Raw genomic sequence first — 19,760 nt, forward strand, 5'->3', positions numbered from 1 at the left:
TGCTGACCTGTGGATGGACCTGCTGGGTGCTTCGACCTCAAATGATTGTGCATCGTAGCTGTTGATCCATGATAAGCCAGCTTTGCATTGTAGAGTTTGCACTGCACTTTATTTTCATTCATTTTATTAGGACCCCCACACTCATTTTGGACATCGTCTCAATTTATCGTATCACTTTTGCCACGCGGGTCCACCGTGTAAGTAACTTCGTTATCAATTGTTGTGGGAAAATGTTTTCCTGTACTGTCTCTTGATTGACAGCAATTAGGTTTAAGGTGTGTCGTTATTGGCAGCGCCACCCTTTGGTTACATGAACACGTTACGCGTGAAAGCACAGCGATTTTTATTATGATCGCCCACACTATTCGAAATTCGATAATTAAAAAACTAATTGAATATTCGAAATTCGATAATTAAAAAACTAATTGAATATTCGAAATTCGTGACTCATCCCTAATACATGACCATAAATTGGTCATAAAATGTGTTCTGATCTTCATCTAAGTCACAACAATAGAGAAACACAGTCTGATTAAACTAATACTGCACAAAAATTATACGTTTTCATGTTTTTATTGAACACAACATGTAAACATTAATAGTGCAGGGTGGAAAAAGTATGTGAACCTTTGGGTTTAATAACTGGTTGACCCTCCTTTGGCAGCAATAACCTCAACCAAACGTTTCCTATAGTTGCAGATCAGACCTGCACAACGGTCAGGAGAAATTTTGGACCATTCCTATTTACAAAAGTGTTTCAGTTCAGCAATATTCTTGGGATGTCTGGTGTGAATCGCTCTCTTGAGGTCATGCCACAGCATCTCAATCGGGTTGAGGTCAGGACTCTGACTGGGCCACTCCAGAAGGCGTATTTTCTTCTGTTGATGCCATTCTGAGTATTTTCATAAGGGAACAAACCATGACTCATAGCAATGAACACAACAATATACCAGACAAACATAACCATTTAGCCAACTTTCTTATGGTATAACCCCAAAAAATCATGAAAAACAACGTCGGACAGGCAAATCATGTGGTCTCGCGAATTCAGCTGCTTCGTGTTTGAGATGCTCCTGATGTACATTGAGGACAGAACAAAACTTTGCCGTAACGTGCCACAGATAAGGTGTAAACAAGGGGTGACACAATCCAGCTGATATCTTACAATCAAGTTGGTACGTGCGCTCAGTGAGTTAAGTTATTATATCACAGGCTGGGCTGTACAGTATACAGTACATCGCGATTCTCACTAATTGTACATGTCTAAATCGATTCTGAAATCAATTCTGTGTTTTATGCAAAGCTCTTCCGTTACGACGACCCTTTGATCAGAAATAAGTATACTGCTCGATCTAAAATCACTTGAGATTGAGTCGTTTATAACGTGCATTTGAAAAAGCATCACCCATCAAACATCATCATTATAAATATACCTTAGTATCATGAAAATACCTGAAAAGGTTTGAAGAACAGCGATAGACTATCCCTTCGTTCCAATCCGCTTACTATCCGTCCTTATAGTATTCGAAAGTAGAATTAATATGTCCCAAATCGTAGTATGTTGAAAATAGTATAACAAAGATTCCCAGATGGTCTACTACCTCCGGTGGAAATTCGAAGTGCAGAATGATGCACACTCTGACGGATGATTGGCTGATATTACCCACAACTCACCACGAGTAGGTTGAGTTAAGTGACGCTCCACTGCATTAATAAATGATATAACTGATGTGTCCCTAAATTAACAAACGAAGTATACAGTAAATACTGCATACAAAATAATGAAGAAGAGCTGTATTTTGATGTGTGTGACAGTCATTGGCTTGAATGTTGGATAGGCAACAAAGGCCACTTCCGCTTCCTGTTAGTTATCCCAGTTTGTGCAAACTATTTTTCCATGCACTCAAAAGAACCTACTATTCTGACACAAAAACAGTACCGACTATTAGGGCTAGTATAAGTAGGCGAATTGGAATGCAGGGTATGACTATTGGCATTTCCTGGAACTGTGTGTGGCGTGCGTGGTTAGACGTCTGCGTTTGTGTAAATCGTTCTTGTTCTATGTCCCATATTCTGAGTTTCTGCGCGAGAGCACCCTCCGGCTTTCAGATGTTTCGGCACTTAACTGTGATTTATTGTGGAAACTGAGCATAAAAATTGCACGATATATCGCCCAGCTCTACGTCACAGTCTCAAATTATACTGTCATGTTATAGAGCAAAACATTGCTTAGCCTTAAGAGAAAAAATTCTGAGACCAGTCTAGCAACCCACGTGTTATGTAATCACATCAGGATCTGCCAGGTCCTCCTCAGCTGTGGCCCAGCTCTCGTGTGCTGGCTCAAGCTCAGAAAGTTGTAATCCTGACAGCTCATTTCATGATGGGCTTGTGCTACATTATTGTCTACATATATTATCTCTGGGATGGAATCTTTCTACAACCTGTCAAAACTCTCATTCAAAAAGTCTGGTTGACATTCATGCCAATGAGACGCACATTGCACTACAACTTTGGACCTAACCAAATGGACTTACAAAACAAAGACCACCCACTTTGCTTGGTTTTGCATCCATGATTTGAGTACAGATTAATGTTTAGATGAACGCCATCATGATTTTATCTTCGGTATAAAGTCCCACACCCATCTATTCATATATTTTACATATTTGACCAGCTTTTAGCAGATCCGGTCCGCACAACAGATCAACTGCATTTTTGGGCACATTCCAGACATGCAGTGGCAAAATAGATCAAAGATAATGTGCGTGTGGAGGCAAACACTCCAGCATGGCACAGGTCAAGTGTAATAACACAATATGTGAACACTAACTGAAATCCCACGTGTTAGTAAACAGATCTAAATGATAAGCAGCATTCACGAACAGCCTTTAAAGCAACTACAGACAAAACTAGATCTGCAAATATGTTTGAAAGATGCAACACTTAAACTTGACACCCACTTACATGAAAACTTTTTGCCATTTAAATGCACTCCCCGCGCATAATACAGCACCATTGTACAGTGAGGACAATACAGCAGCCAAACTCTTTTTAAATGGGTGTGGAAAGACAGGAATTTAAACTTATCCCGGGGCGTTATACAAAGAACAGCTGAACGGTTCGTGTAACCATGATTCATCTGTTATCAACACTTGTGTAAGCGTGCTTCTTTATTTGCGTTGCCATACTTGATAATGCATTGAGTAGTAAAGAAAAGAAGAACAAAAAATGTGAGCATAAACATCTGTCATGCTCATAAGACATAAATAAAGACCAAATATACCACTAGTTTTACTTTAAGATAGGACTTTTGTCTCTTTACATGTTATATACCATTTCCTGATAAAAGTATGATATTGTTTATAAAACAAGACGGCACAAAATTAAGCGACCCGAGGGCAAAAAGCCTTGATGGAATGAGGAACTGAAAGGCTAAAGTGCTGTATCCTTTTGACAATTTTACATTAAAAGGGGAATTCTCAGCCATTTATAGAATCTGTATTAGCCCATAAACGTTGCTTCCAGCTTAATCGTGACTGTGTTTCAAAGCTTAGTGGGCTCTAGCTCCCTAGCTAGACAGCATTTTGGGAAAGTCAGAAGCGCGAGCGTGCAGGCATCGATGGCTCGTGCTGCACTTTTGAGCAGCTCGAAATGCCCCTCAAAATGCTGTTTATTGTTTAGCTAGTCAACATGCTATGTTTTTACGACACAGTCCATGAATCACTTGTCGTCGGCCAATATTTTGAGCAAAAACACAAGGAAAGGAATGATCTTGCGTAATATATGATAACGCAGAGCAGATTTGTAATGTGAAATCGACTTAAAACGTCCTACGCGCTGTCGACGTTTGAATTAAAGCGATGTAGACGGTAACAGACGTAACGTACGCACCTAACGTGCTGGATGTAAAGTAAACGACTCCAGATGTGCCGGCGATCATTGCTAAACACCGACACATAAATCTGAGTTAAAGTAACAGTTACCTGGTCCAGAGGCAGGTCAATAATCTCACTGATTGGCCGCAGTACTGTAAAGCCAGTGCAAGCCGTCGTGGTGGCCATGATTTAGTCCAGCTCTCCGCTCCAAAATCCCCCAAAAGACAGTCTTTCCTCAGTCTCTCGCTCTTTTCTCCTTTCCAATGTTGGCTGTTTGCTAGGGTGTTCTCTGGTGCTCCTCTGGTCGCGGACTGTCAACGCTGTTGCGCCGCCTGAACATCAACACAAAGCCCCGTGTAGGCGGACTGACTCGCCCAGCCCCTCCATTACATCAAACTACTGTTCTCAATGATACAGTACAAACGGCTCAGAGAACTTCACTGCCACTCCCTCTCAATAATCCAACTCAATAACGGCTTCAACATACTAATAACAGTATAAAAAAGAAATACTGTTAGCACACACACATAAAGTCTACTGTAGTATTGAATCCTGTTGTCTGGTTATCATCGTTTAATGGTTATAAGTTAAAAAAAAAACATTCACGGTTTAATACAAGCTAAACCACAAGTTACCTTTGTGAAATCAACAAAGGTAAGCTCAGTAAGCAGTTTGCATGTATAATGTTTACATCTTGCTGTTGTAATGGTGTGTTTTAGCATATCCTGCTTTTGAAAGGGTCTGTTTTGTCACTGGTTCATTTACTTATCTTGTAAATACTATAATCTCTCAGATTTTTTTTAAAACAAGCACTTTCCACAAATTTAACTTGTATTGAACCGATAGCATATTAATTTAATGTGATGAACTACAGTATATAAAGTTATCCTGCTATGATACGTGTGTAGGGATAAACTGCTTAAAATGACTTTGTGGTCCAAATGAACAACAGTCAATGCAAAGTGGAGAATTGACGGAATAGTTCCTAGGAAAAAGGTCTTTTATCATATTGGCACTCGGTTTGGTTTGATTTGTTCTGTCTAATGCAATGACAATCATGCATTTTCATGCGAAATGCATTTGTAAATCACATTTAATTCTTATTGTATTTAGGCACAATATATTTATTCAGTTATTTTATATGTTGCATTTATTTATTTATGAATTAGCAACATTTATAGTACTTTTTGAAAACCTTTTCTCTGCAATGAAGTCAGACACTGCCACCCACTGGTCATATTTGAAAGCAAAGAATCTCTAAAAAAGCCCTGTGTGAATTATTTACTTTGCAAATAATTCAATAAAATTTTATTTTGAAAATTATATATTTTTAAGTTTTAGTAGCCTGGTAAATCCTTAGTAGCCTGGTAAAACCTTAAATAAAACTTTGACAAATGTAAAGTTTCTAATTATCTTATTCATGATAACTTATAGTTACATTATATTTTTAGTAACTTATAATAAATGATCTTTGATGACCATTGTAAAATGTGTAATTAATAGCCTCTTTGTTAGAGAAGTAAATAATCATTGTTGCCATACACCTGCTTATTTCTGACCCTACAGTAGGAGGCAGTGTATCCAGATGGATAATGAGAATAAGCCTGGTTTTTGTTTTGTCAATTATATTGAACATTTTCAAAATTTATACCTCATAACTTTGAGAAATGTTCCGTACATTTTTAAAGCAGTACGCTTCCACAACGCTATAATCATACGTAACCCAGTGGACTTAGTGTTCTAAATATCACTTCATGCATTGACAGGTCAGCAAATAATGTTGGTACAAGGCTTTGTTGCTTGAGGTCTGTGCTCAACACCTGTTCAACATAAATCAACAGACATATGGCCAAATGTTGTGCATAATGAGTGTGTGGAGAATGACTCGGCACTTCTCACAGGTCAGCGGATGCTACACAAAAACTCAAAGTTTCATTTGAAAGTTACTAGGGGATATGTAAATGCACAAGATTTATTGTCTTAGGAGGCCAGAAATAGAGGTACATTATGAGCTTGCAAATCTTATTGGCCTGGGACATGAATATCGCATAGATATAAACAATTGTGAGAGAAAAAAATCACATGTAATGCTGACATGGATTCCATGATGTTTATCGTCTTTAATTGTGTGCAATAAAGTCCTCATATTCTCTTTGAAATATGTTACTAGTGATTAAAAAGGCAAAACAAATGAACTCAAAAATGTTCTGCCAATAAAAAATTACTTCTAAAGGTCTTATAGAAACAGTCACTGCTGGAAACTTTTAGTGTTATCTGAAAATTGAAGCCAGAGGTAGTGACATTTTTGGACAAACACTGTGACGATAGCACAGGTTAAAATAGCTTATTTTTATGGACATCGTGGAACTTTGGGTTTAGGAAAGGAATAGGAGTGGAACACAATGACTAGAGATGAGAACCGAAAGTTGATTTCAATCTGGAATCGAAAACGAAAGGTTAGGAATTGGATCAGAATCGAAAAGAATAGGAATCGGATACTTGAAATTAAAATTAAAATTTACCATAGTGTCATTACAGTAACTACAGTTTAACCATGATGTAGTTAAACTGTGGAGATACAAAGGGCATTAAATCATACAAAACATGGTTGGTATGTGTATACATACATAAAACTGTGCTCATAAATATATTTTTGGCAAACCAGTCAATAAGCAGTTCAAATGACCATACATGTTGATTTCTAAATGTTTTGTTTCAGCTGTGGAATTGAAACTGGGAATCGAAAAGCAGAATCGGAATCGCAATAGAAAAAATTATAACGATACCAAACCCTAACAATATCATATGCACATGAAAATAATGGACCAGTAAATATGGACTTGAATCGGCTGTTGCACTCAAACATCAATCTTTCAATGATTTTGCAATATTGTATCTCTGTTCATATTTTAGAGAGAAAGAGAGATTTGTATGTGTCTGGCAAAAACCAAGTTCATGTTTGTAAAAGAGGGGTGATGTCTTGACTCCTGTTTCTATGGAAACTTTGGTCATAAATGAATAACACTCTTTCACATTTTATGCGTTGTTTATCTAATAAGGGGATCAATGTGTTTGCTTAAAAACATCAAATACATTTTTAAACTGAAAACATTATTTTTGAAAGGTATTTTTTCGAAAGATGAAAACATTGAATCTTTTACCACTGGGATTAGAAGAATTTGTTAATTGAATGAAATGGCTGAACGTAAAAGTCAGCCAATTGTTATTTTGTTGGTTCTTTAATATATAAAAGCTACACTATACAGTACATTCATTTCATGTTTTGTCTTACATTGCACACAGTCAACAAATCAAACTTTATGAATATGCCAATAAATAATACTCTATAGCCAAACTGGACATTAATCTGCAACAGCAAATTGTAGTCTTGTCGTGTTTTTTAAGGGTTGTGCAGTAGGTAAAGGGTTCCTATAGTCACAATGTGATATTTTGTGTGTGATATTTTGTGACTTGGGTCCATCCTGCGATCTGTTTAAGCGCTAGTGCGATAAGCTCAGGGTTTGGTTGGACTAAATTATTTGTATTAACATATTCTTCAAGGGGTAGTTCACCCAAAGATTCTGTATTCGTTTACTCACCCTCTTGTAGGTCACGACTGTGCCTAAATAACAAAACACGCAAAAGGTGTGTGCGTCGGGGATACAACATAAATCACTCCCAAACACTGAGACAGAACAATTCAGCTCTTCTACTTGAGCTATACAAGTCAGAGGAAGATAATTAAATCCATACACCATACATTGTCCTTCAGCAGGACAAGGAAAAAACACAAAGTACGCAAACGCTTTGACCATTTTTATGAGAAAAAATTAGAAGGCCACAAAACATGTAGATGGATATAATGTTTAGAAGTGGTTGTTCTTTTGAAAGATAAATTAAAAAATGGTAGGTCAGTTTATAGTGTCCCTCTGCAGCCTAATTCAAGGTGACTTTTCTTGGTGAAATCAATACTCAATACTATCACGATGACTTATTGACTTGCAGCCTGTTTAGCAGTGAGTGTTTTTAGGGTTTTCGTGTGTCCTCATCTAGATAACTGATCTGGATCCTGGGTCTCAGACCAAAGGTTTTAGGTTGCAGGTTATTGCATCTCCTGTGCCTTTCAACAACAACCATCAACATAGGTCCTTACTATTCGAGAGGTGACTATCTTTAGAAAAAAAATTTTACATTAATTTATAATAAATCAATATACACATATACATCAAAGGACAAACTAAAAATTGCAAAATTAACTAATTTCAATAAATAAATTGTAAAAAAAATACAGTACATTAGTGATGATACCAATGGTGTGGAATGACTGTATTCACATACATTTGACAAATCCTCCTCAGCAAATCACCCTCTGTATGAGGCAACAATGGGCAAGAGATTCTGAAAGTCTATAGTTTTCTTTCCCAGGGTCCTCCATAGTTCATTGTTGCCCCGGAAACTTAAAGGGATACTTCACCCAAAATTTAAAACTCTCATTATTTTCTCATCATCGAGTTTTTGAAAATCCTGTCAACATTTACTCACCTTCAAGTTGTTCCAAATCTGTATACATTTCTTTTTTCTGATGAACACAGAGAAAGAATGCGTCAATGAAAATTACTAACATTCTTCCAAATATCTTCCTCTGTGTTCATCAGAAAAAAAGAAATGTATACAGATTTGAAACAACTTGAAGGTGAGTAAATGTTGACAGGATTTTCATTTTCGGGTGAAGTACCCCTTATTGCTGGGCGAGATATTTTGTTTTTTGAAGCTGTGCACTGTACAAAAGCAGACTATGCACCTACCCAATCTCAACCTGCTTTTTACAGCCATCGGAAATGACCTAATTTGCTGTATAAGTAAATTGGCAAACACATTTAGAGCAACAACCCTGTCAGTTTAATGTCCAAAACACTTTTAGCTCATCAGATTCATGAGCTTTTCTGATCCTCCCGAATTGCCTAAAGCCAATATCTTGCATAGTCAAATCAATAGTAAGTACTCTGAATCAAAATTCACCCTGACCCCTTCATCAATTTAATGGAGCTTTACTCATGAATACCAATGAGTAACTTTATCTTGGCAGGTGTATGCCTATGGCTCGTGAGTGCTTTATTCAATCACGGTTGGAATGAGAGTACGGCTCTGTAACACCAACACATGTTCGTATCTTACTATCAGCTATGATTCATGGAGCCAATAACACAGCACTGACATGGAAGTGGAAGAGATGTATTTTCTAAATTTTAAGGAACATACACTACTTGTGGATAAAAGGACCTTGTAAAAGTAAGAACTCATGAATTAATCCAGGGGGAACTGCTTTGTTTCTGCTGTTTAATAACTGTGGCTTTAATGTTGATGGGTTTAACTTTTCAAGGTGTAAATGAAATAAAATAAATTGTGCAAGCGAGTTTAAGTGGATGCTATACAGTTTAATAATGCCACATCAAATAAGCAACAAATATAAGTACAAAATAACGTACACAATAACAGAAAACACCAAAAGGAACATTTATAAATAGCAAAGATACATTTGAAACATAATTCAAATATACTATAGCAATAACAGAATATGAAAATATATGGGCATACTGTAAGACATCACAGCTTTAGCAGATGTTTTCACATTGAATCTTTTCAATATCCTGAAGGATTCTGGTTATTCAAAGACACCAGCAGAGGTCATATGAATCAACCTCTTGCTTTTTCTCTATCATATGAGATGGGCTGATAGCATTGCAGTACTTTACCAAGGGCATTCGGTCCACAGTGGGGATTAGAGATGATTGTTCCTCATTTTAATAAATTGTTACATTTCACAGAATGTTTAAATTATTTAAACCTATCGTATTTGAAGACAACAGATTAACGGTCTCAAGGTCATCAGGGGCATCAGAGGTCCCAACTGAATGATGGCCAAGGAGTGTAAATATCATGAATAGATATTGTTCATGTTAAAGAAAGAAGATAATAACCAGAAATTTGAAACATGAAATAGGTTTCTTCAGAATGCTTGTAAATTATATTTACAAGGTTTCATCTACTTCAAAACTAGCCTGAAGTAACAGCAATCTTTTATGTTAATGAAAACAAACATTGGTACAAATATCTCTGCTATAAGATTGTTGCATCATTTATATGATTTAAAGTAGAGTTTATCTTTGTAATAGTAATTTGTGGAGTAAATTGTCTTAACAATATTATTAGTCCTTTTACATATCTGGTATGTAAATGTACGTGTTAATCAAGAATCGTGAATCAATAAATACGAAATCAAGATAGTCATGTCAAATAAAGTATTTCTGGTTGTTTTATCAGATATTTTTGAACTTTACTTTGTATCCTTTTGAAATTATACCTTCTCTAGAGTTTAAAAAAACATTTTTTATGTCCAATGTATTAAGGGCTAAATATTGCAATAATTCAGAGCATTTATTGCAGAAAAGCAAACCAAAGCAAGTTATGTTGTTTAATATTTAATGTTCTGGTCAGTTTAAAATCTCTTAAAATCTCGGGTTACATTGAAAATTGATTGGGACAGATCAAGTTGCGCTAACCACCTTGGGTGAGAATTTCCCAAATCATTTGTGTTGAATAAACTATAGCCAGCTACAGTACACTGATTTGGATCCTAAAGAGAACCATTAGTGCCGCAGTGTTCTGAAAGGCAGATGTTTTATATCACTACAGATGACTTTATACTCATAATAATTATCGTCTAGATTTCACACAGTGATGCTAGAACAGAAGAATGTATTTTTAGACAACTTTCGTTGATAGCGGTCAGCCATACTGAATTGGAAGTTAAGAGCAGGCCTTGTGTCTCATACTGGTGCTGCCACACTATTTTTAACATCGACTGCCCTGCTGAGTATAAATGAGCTGGTTTAAGACCATCAGATTTATATTTCATCACAAAGCACAGAATAGATTTAAGTGTTTTTGCAGGGTCTAACTAAACATGCATTCCGTATGGGAGTTCCCGACATGGGCATATACAATCTCCCAAATATGCTGTGATCTCCAATCTGATACAGTTGTTTATAATAAAGATTTTGCACCTTTTGCATCAGCAGTTACAGCGTTTAGCAATTATAGCATGATTATCTTACTTTGTCGTTTGTTGTGGTGGCATGGGAGACGAAACTACCTTGGAAAGAGATGGCAGAATAATGAAGCAGATAGGCTCATTCAACAGGCAAATTAAATTACATAAAGGAATAAAAGGACTAAGGAGAATGTTTTTAGAAAATTGCAATAGTCTATGTAGTTGCGTTCTGCCTGAATAATGTGTGTCCCATATGGGTGATAAAGAGTTTCAGTGGGGTATTTACTTGAGAGTGTGCGCTTTTACTTCACACGGAATGAGGAAGAGTAACAGTAAAAGACTAAAATCATAAAAAGTATCCAAATAGAAAATTATTTTGAAATGTTTGCTTATACATAAGCGAAAATATATTTACAGTTTAACTATGCAATGCAAATAATAAAGTACACTTTAAGAATAAATAAGTGATTGATAAAAATTAGATTATTTCATAACATATCTTAAAAGATTTTCAAAATAGCATCAGAAACATACAGGACATGAATTTCTGGATTCACACGCGCCATAAATTTCCTTCTCCACCTTAAGAGGGGCGCTCACGATCCTGACGGCGACGTGCATACTGACCACGCCCTCCTCACAATCTGATTGGCTGTGAACTCACTGCTTCTGTTCCTCATTGGTCACCGCTTTCCCATTGAATGCCCTCCACCTTTACTTTGTCAATTTCTGCGCCTTCATTGAATTGCAATGCGAGAGCTCGTATCGATCCGTGCACCCTGCAGCAAACCCAGCACGACAAGATACGCCACTGTACCTTAACAGATGAAAAACACATCATCAGGTCGTTTTATTATCAAACGAGTGGATTGTAATTGCACTTCAACTGGAAGTAGTGTGAACCAGCACCGCGGGAGAGAGATTTCCCGTCGCACAACCTGCACTTCTTCTCTCTAGTTGGCTACTATTTCTTTATTGATTCCCAACTTGTTTTAATCCGCCGTGGACAAAGCACAGCGATGGTCAGACTTCAGGACGCTCTCCAGAGTTTCATTTCGTCGTTTGATTTCTGAATTTCGACACAAAAGTGTACGAGACGGTTACGTTAACTGGAAGAATTTAAACAGATTTGGGGTGTTTGCGAAAGGAGACTACAATGCCGGACCAGATCACAGTGGCGGAGTTTGTGGCAGAGACGAACGAAGATTATAAATCGCCCACCGCCTCAAACTTCACCACCAGAATGACTCACTGCAGAAATACCGTAACAGCACTCGAGGAGGTGAGAAACGTGTATTTAACGTGCTCTAATGGCGTTGTCGAAAGCTCATTGTGTGGTGTGGCCAGTCGCTTGGTTAGGAGACCACTTGAGTCAGCTATTTCCCCCCCTTGGGTAACTTAACTGAGTTATTGGGGAGGCAAATCCTCGCCCCTCTTTGTTAATGATGCCTCACCCATTTGTCAACCGTTGTATTGCGCCGTTTTATCGCGATGAGATAGAAAACTCTAAGATAACGATGTTTGATCGTTCATTGCAAATATAATGTACAGGAGGAATGGATAACCTCTATATTGAGTGGAAAACATAGTCTGAAGAAAAATTGTCTTAAAATTGCTTGGCAATAGTTGTTACAATTAAGACACCTGTTACAATTAAGACATATTTAGACTACTGATCTTCCCAACGGTTTAAAATATTGTCCGTCAGACATCTTGGATATTTTACTTGTCTTTAATGGTATGCGAGTGTTGCAAAAGTTGACAAACAGTCTTCATTGTATAAAAACGTAGTAAATGATTGAAGCCTCGCCCTGGTGAGATATAAATAGCATTTCCCAGCTCTGATAGGCTCTGCTGCTTTTGTTTTGTGCTGAAGGAAGACAGCTTCCTGTGGGATCTCTATCATCATCACAGCTTCAGGTTATAAATGCTGCAGGCGGTGTACATTTGTTATTTAATGTACAGATAGTCTTATGAGAATGTGTTATTGTAGAAGGGCGCAGAAGGGTTGCTTCATGACGTTCTCTGACAAGGTGCATTTGTACTGGGGTGCACCAGAAGTTTGTGTAAGTTCAGAGATGATTAGTTTGCTATTTTTCATGTCCCTCCAAAGCCTTGTGAGTGTATTCTCCGGAAGACTATAAGGGCAATTTCATTGCAAATGTTGACATTAGGATGAAAAAAATGTTTTGCTAAAGGTCAGATGTCAATATTTGGAGGTTTAAATACCCATGCAAAGTCTCTCTTAAAGATTGTAAAGCCTTTTGTTGTGTGTTTTTAAAGCATCGTTTTCCATAGCCAGGCAAACATACAGTAATATATTCTATGGTCTCTGAAGAGCATCATACTGTTTTAATGAACACAAATCCTACAAAAACATGCATCTTTTTTGTCACATCCATAATCCATTTATTTTTCGGTCTCTTGAAATAGAAAACTTGTGGTCAGACTGATATTTTTGACGCTTGGACTCTATCATCACAGGTTTATTAAAATGTAAAACGATGATTCAATATATTAGTAATAAATACTGATGAGGTCTGTCAAGCTTGAAATGTCTTTGAAGTCCATTGTATATTCCAAATCTTATGACGTCAAATTGATTGACGGGAATAGAAATTCTTGCCTTTTAAAAATCTTCTTTCAAAAACAAAAGGGTGTTAAACTGTTCCTTTAAATATTAGAAGATTCCTAGTTTATATGTCTGATAGTTTTATGTCTAATAGCGAGACGGGGTAAACCTTGCCTTGAGAACACCAACAACACATGTGATGAAAAAATGTAGGTCTTATTTCTCTGTTGTGTTTGTTGACTGGTTAAAATTAGAGTGTGCATTTGTTTTTGTAACACCGTTGATTAAATGGAAACTGACCTTTCAAGGTAATTCTGCAAATGGGTTACTGTATTCAGTCTCATGGCTGTGTGCTCCTTTGAGGCACTCAGAAAGTCTCAAACTGAATCATTGTTTTTGGTCTTCCTTTTGCATGCTGTTTTTCACTCTTTTGGCTTCGTGGTCACTGCCGCTCAGGGACATAAATAGTGCTGTCCACATATTTGGAGTTTTATAGAATCACTGTAAGTTTGTTGTTTTGTTTTTGCTGTCACACTGGACATCTCGTTTGTTTTTTTTCAGATTTTTTAGGAAATACGGTTTGAATGAACAATGAGTTTGCAGTCTTATCACATTTGTGACCCTGGATTACAAAAGCAGGCTTGAGTAGCAAGGGAACATTTTTAGTAAATGACAAAAATACATTGTATGGGTCAAAGTTATTTATTTTTCTTTTATGCCAAAAATCATTTTAGGATATTAAGTAAAGAACATGTTATATAACAAGATATTCTGTAAATTCCCTATCTTTTATATATAAAAGCTATTTTGTTTTGCTAGTGGATGGCCTGGTACAGCACCTTTGATTTATAACTTCAAAAGCAAATTTCTCAATATTTAGTTTTTTGCTCCCATAAATTCCAGATCTTTAAACGGGTGTATCTCTGCCAGATATTGTCTTATCTTAACAAACCATACATCTATAGAAAGCTTAATTATTCAGCTTCATGTGTTGTCAAAATCTAAATTTCAAAAAAAAAAAGTGTTGTCCAGGGTCACATTTGGAAATGTCTCTCTCTCTCTCTCTCTCTCTCTCTCTCAAGGGTCTTCTTGCCTCAGGCGCTTAGGATACTTTTTTCTGCCTCATAATAAACAGGACAAGATAGAGGGAGTGATGACTTTTTATTCTTTCCATTTGAAGGAATTTGACTGGAAAAAAAACTATTACCACGGCACCCATGTCAAGTGATAATATCTGGTTTAGACCGTTACCATACTTTTTTTAAGAAAACACATTAAAGCCAACACGGTTAAGTCATCAGAATGATGTTTAACAACATATTTTGCTCACTCTTTACAGTGAAAGTGAATCGGGACCTGGGGCTGTCAAGACAAAAATACAGTATAGACATAAACTATTCCATATAACTCCTTTTATTACAAATTTCCTTTTCTATGTAAGCAACAGACACATCTAGTTTTGTTAACTTTAAAACGTTCCCTTAAATCTTGCTCGAAAGCCCTTAATGCCATTCACTTTCATCAGATAGCAAAGAGCAGGTTCTGCATTATGTTTATGCTATAAATAATCTACAAAATAAAGAAAGTCATACAGGACTCGAAAGACATTAATTAAAACATTTTGGGGTTAAACGTAACTTTAAAGTCACTGCAGTTACACCAGGATATAACACTGCTTGTTATACATAAATACAGACTGTTATTCCAATACTTGTGTATTTTGAAATATGAGTCTGTGTTTGCTGTTTTTCTAACATTTTCAAATCTTCTTATGAAAATTAGTTTTTTAGGGCAATACACAATTTTCTTGCACTTGTTGTTATTGCACATTTTTGCTGCAAGTTATCGTAGTGGTGCTCCTAGTTTAATTGTCTCTTTCTATCTATCTTTCATGACTTAGCAGTTTGAGGTTGTTTTGTGATTGGAGGGCATTGGGTTCAAAATCGATAGGCATCAGTGTTTCATATGATCTCTGAATCATCTCCCCACCGCAATGCAGCCAGAGAAATACAATGTGCTGCAACTAGCAAGGACGAAACTTAATTTCTGATATTTTGTAGTTAGGACATAAGGTTTAGACGTAGTAGACACCGGCCTTTAAAAAAAAAGTCACACTTTTGTTGGCCAAAAACGTATTTGTCACAACCCCTTGACTAAACAGTAGCAAAAAGTTAGTGTAGTAGTACACTTACATGCAATACATCATGTTATACACACTTTTTGAGTCAAAATTTCAAGATTTCCTGAAAACTGGTGTGTTATGGGGGTCATTGTCACAGGATGATTAGACTGGTTATTGAAGAAGAGAAAGGCCAGCATGACCAGCGCATCCATAGTTGGTCTAGGTCTTTTTTGTTCAGCCTAGATCCCTTCAAGATCACTGGTGTAATTTCCATCAGTGCAAATGAAATCAACAGCTGCTATGGTGGGACAGGAGCTGTCTGAGGGTTTGAAGTAACTTTGAATTGAAATTAAAATGCACAGCAGGGTTAGAGTGACATGTGTAGATGGTTGAGATGTGCAAACTATGAGAACGATAAATTAACGCAGATCTTTTGCGATATATTTAGTTTTTTTATATAGTCTTTTGTTCTAAAAAACATAAATTCCCACTAAACTGGATGTCTCTATCCTGCAGTGACTAGCATAGTTAAGACCAAAATTCCTGGAGTCCCCGATGACACGTTTGAGAGCGGGTTTGAGGAAATCCCATTAATTGGGTGGAGCAGCATCCATTGATCTGCTGGGGTTCAGAAGTGCACTGGCCCTTGTTTAGTGAGTGTTAATGGGGGCAGGGAGGCGCTCGGTCCGGGGGGTTGTCACAGATTACTAGGGACAACTCCCTTTTCAGTGCCATTGTTAACTGTCAAGCTTTGCCTCTTCATTAATGAAGTTCCCTCATTGATTTGTTGCCATGTCCTCTAAAGATGGCTGTCCATTTCCCAGAGGCCCCTGCTTATCCTGTTACTGACGCTTTTTGCTTTGGGCAAACCAAACAGCCAGGGGCGAGCAGCTTTGTAAAAGATTTGCTTGACATCTTTAGTGGATAGATTAGGAAACCTATCATTTCTTTTAAATGTGTCATTTCGGTTATACAATTAAATCTTATTTCTTTTTCCCATGGTGAAATACTTTGATGTATCATGACGTATTTCCTGTTCAAACAGGAAGTCAGGGTGGAACATATCAGAAGGCTTTAAAAATATATATATGCCAAATATTTTTGTTTTAATACCCTGGCAAAAGTAGCACAACTGAAAACAGAGTCTTCAAACCACTTTGCAGGGTGATGTGTTTTTCCTCGCTGATTCTAGAGTTTCAGGGGATTTTTCGTCATTGTGCAAAATGTCACCTGCATGGCCGCATTTGGACAGACTCTCTAGAGGTCTGCAGCGCTGCTATTTTTACTGCTGCTGAATTTTTAATGCTGCCGGTGCTGATGCTAAAAGCTTGTGCAGATATGCGAGCGTGAAACAGCAGGTCTGAAAAACAAAAACAGCACTAGTGTGTTTGGTATGCAGTGGTTCAGCAGTAGTCAAATCCTGTCCATAGGGTGAGGAGTATGTCAACGGTTTCTTTCAATGTGTATCCAAACGCACATTTGGTCTTCATTTCTTTACTGGTTACGCCTTCATCAGTCTCCTGTAGTTTACACACTCAACTTTTTTTACTACACGTCTTGTGAATAAAAAGCTGGAGCCGATGTCTTTCTGTGTATGATTTATCTTGGATTATTTATACTTTTTTGTGACGTTAGAATTGATATTAACTTTTTCTTGCTTAAATAGAGATAAATAGACATATTATGATAGAATTTTCATTTTTGTTGATCTGTTCCTTTCAGATGACATCATAAGTCTTGTGTAAAAGTTTATTTTAATGAGGAAACTTAACACGGTGCCTTACATCTTCTGTTAACAGCTGGCCGTAGGTGCTAATTTTACGGTCAGTCCAGTATGTCTGGTAACACGGTCACATGCTACGACCATGAAAGACATGAAATAGAGAATTCTCTTTGAAGTAGTCCGTGCCAAGCAAAAGGTCTTCCTGTTCGACAAGTGCTTGCACTAAAGTCAAATGGACTGATCTACTGATGAGCTTTCAAGAGATGAGAAACAAGAGAATTTTGAACCATGCTCTTCGCAAACACAAATGTCATAAACGTTAATTTTGTGTAGGATCGAATATTTACTGATATCTGGAGCGGAAATCAATATCTGGGCTGACTCTTTTAAAGTTTTTGAAAGGGACTTTGGTCCAGTCATTGTTGTCTGTGCTCACAGTAGTGTGTTGGGCTTTCTCCTTTTGTTTTCCTCTCTGAGCCACCCACACACAAACACACACACACTTAGACAATGGAGGATTTGTTGGGTTTAACTGCCAGCAAAAGTTTTCCTTATGTGTGGTTTTCCTCCATGGACAATTAGCCCATTAGTGACATTTTTTTATCGCAGGGATATCACACACAAGTTGGTGTGAGTGTTTCTAGAAGAAGCGTTTTAACTCCGCTGGTTAGTTACCACTGTTTTCATGGAGCACTTAACTGCAGTCCTGAGAGAGAGAACGTGTTTGTTTGACACTGGTTGCTGAGGGAAGTCCTGTGACATTACAAGAGACCCATCTTAATAAAAACCTGTTCGAGTTAATACAGCGCATTATTCAGCCATGTGTAATCACTCCAGTGAAGGCCATTGTGTTTTATAGTGTATTACAAAACAATTCATGAAAGAAATGCACAAGACAAATGCTCTATTTTAAATATGATAGTTGTCAGGTTTCCAGCATGCTTTAAAGCCTAGTCTTGAGTCCAGCAAAGCCCACATGATTAGGCTGTATTGCTCCAAAAGGGGGATTCAAAAGTTTTCAGCTCTTTTTTACATTTTAGCGCTGTCAAATCAATTACTCACGATTAATCAATTCCAAAATAAATATTTTTGTTTACATAATATATGTGTGGGTTGTGTATTATATATGTATATGTAAATACACAACCATACTAGTACTAAGTAAATATGAGTAATATATTTATAATATGAATTATGTTTAAATATAAATTTATGTACATTTTAGTTATATATAAATATGTGTGTGTTTGCACTTATAAACAGATATAAATGCCTCACACATATATTATGTAAACATACAGACAGAGTATTTATTTTGAAATCGATTAATTGATCTGCCAGCTTAATTTTTTTGAAAAATTGTGTTTTTTGGGCGCATTTACAGCTTTATTTGGATAGTCGCAATGTAAAGAGACAAAAAAAATATGGGATGAGAGAGAGGGGAACTGGAGCCAGGACTCATCCTTGGGTTGGCCGAAGCATTGCTGTTCAAAATGTCAGCACAAAGTCCACACACAGCCTGTGCAACCTTTGATTTTCTGTTTTTTTCCGGCCGTGTGGAATATGAATTGGATGAGAATGAAGCAAATGTTTAAATCACCGCACTGCAGTATATGTCATATTAATGTCTATCGTCTTACTCCCCCTGTGCTTAAAACCTGTATTGTGTGTTTGAGCATATTGTGTCCCAGGCTGAGCTAATAGACCCTTGCTGAGATACGAATCGACCTGATAAACTAGACAAGGTGTATTGTCAGAACATTAGAGAGAAGAAACTCGCCATAGCAATCACATTAATGGGACTTACTTTGCACAATCAACCACACACACAAACCCGTTCGTCACAAAAATGATGCGCTCCGAGAACAGGGGCCCCCATTGATCCCTTATCTGCACAAAACTTTTTTTAAATGTTGCGTCTGTGTACAGGTCATTGAAATTCACTTTTTGATGCCACATGCAGTGTCAGTTAACCACATTTAAAATTTCAAGAAGTATGATGGATGTCCGTTTCTGCTATACACAAACAATGGGGTCAAGCATCAGTTGTAGTGTTGGCTCGATACCAATATTTTGGCTTCGGTATGGTACTGGAATCTAATACTGGTAATATTGGTTATCATTTTATTTTTACACTTTTACACTGTATTACTGAAAAATGCTTTGGGTATATAGACTCATCATCATAATCTCACAAATATGAACAATTCAATTTTGAACAACAATTCAATGTTTCAACTAGGTGTATTTAACAGTAGCATTTTAGATGAAAATTGAATGATCCACAAAAATAAAATACTGCACAGTCTTCACTATATAAAATAAATATGCAATGACTCTAAATAAAGCTACAAATGTTTAATTTCTCTTTTAATATGTGACACAGATGTTACTGTCACTTTAAGGCAAATTCTTTA

The 19,760-nt window shown here is 36.9% G+C and overlaps 2 protein-coding genes across 3 annotated transcripts in view; one reads left to right on the top strand and one right to left on the bottom strand.

Annotated features, from left to right (window-relative positions):
• mboat2a (membrane bound O-acyltransferase domain containing 2a) overlaps nt 1-4,375 on the bottom strand; it is a 69,172-nt gene extending 64,797 nt beyond the window's left edge. The window contains exon 1 of the mRNA XM_056767966.1: nt 3,984-4,375. Coding sequence (XP_056623944.1) covers nt 3,984-4,061 — 78 coding nt within the window. The 5' untranslated portion in view covers nt 4,062-4,375. The remainder of the gene's footprint in view (nt 1-3,983) is intronic.
• A 7,278-nt stretch (nt 4,376-11,653) lies between these two features.
• Nucleotides 11,654-19,760, top strand: part of asap2a (ArfGAP with SH3 domain, ankyrin repeat and PH domain 2a) — a 59,564-nt gene continuing 51,457 nt past the window's right edge. For both annotated transcript variants that reach the window (XM_056768564.1, XM_056768565.1), the window contains exon 1: nt 11,654-12,208. In XM_056768564.1, the coding sequence (XP_056624542.1) occupies nt 12,083-12,208 (126 nt within the window). In that variant the 5' untranslated portion in view covers nt 11,654-12,082. The remainder of the gene's footprint in view (nt 12,209-19,760) is intronic.

This window comes from Triplophysa dalaica, chromosome 15, assembly GCF_015846415.1.
Source record: "Triplophysa dalaica isolate WHDGS20190420 chromosome 15, ASM1584641v1, whole genome shotgun sequence".
NCBI lineage: Eukaryota > Metazoa > Chordata > Actinopteri > Cypriniformes > Nemacheilidae > Triplophysa > Triplophysa dalaica.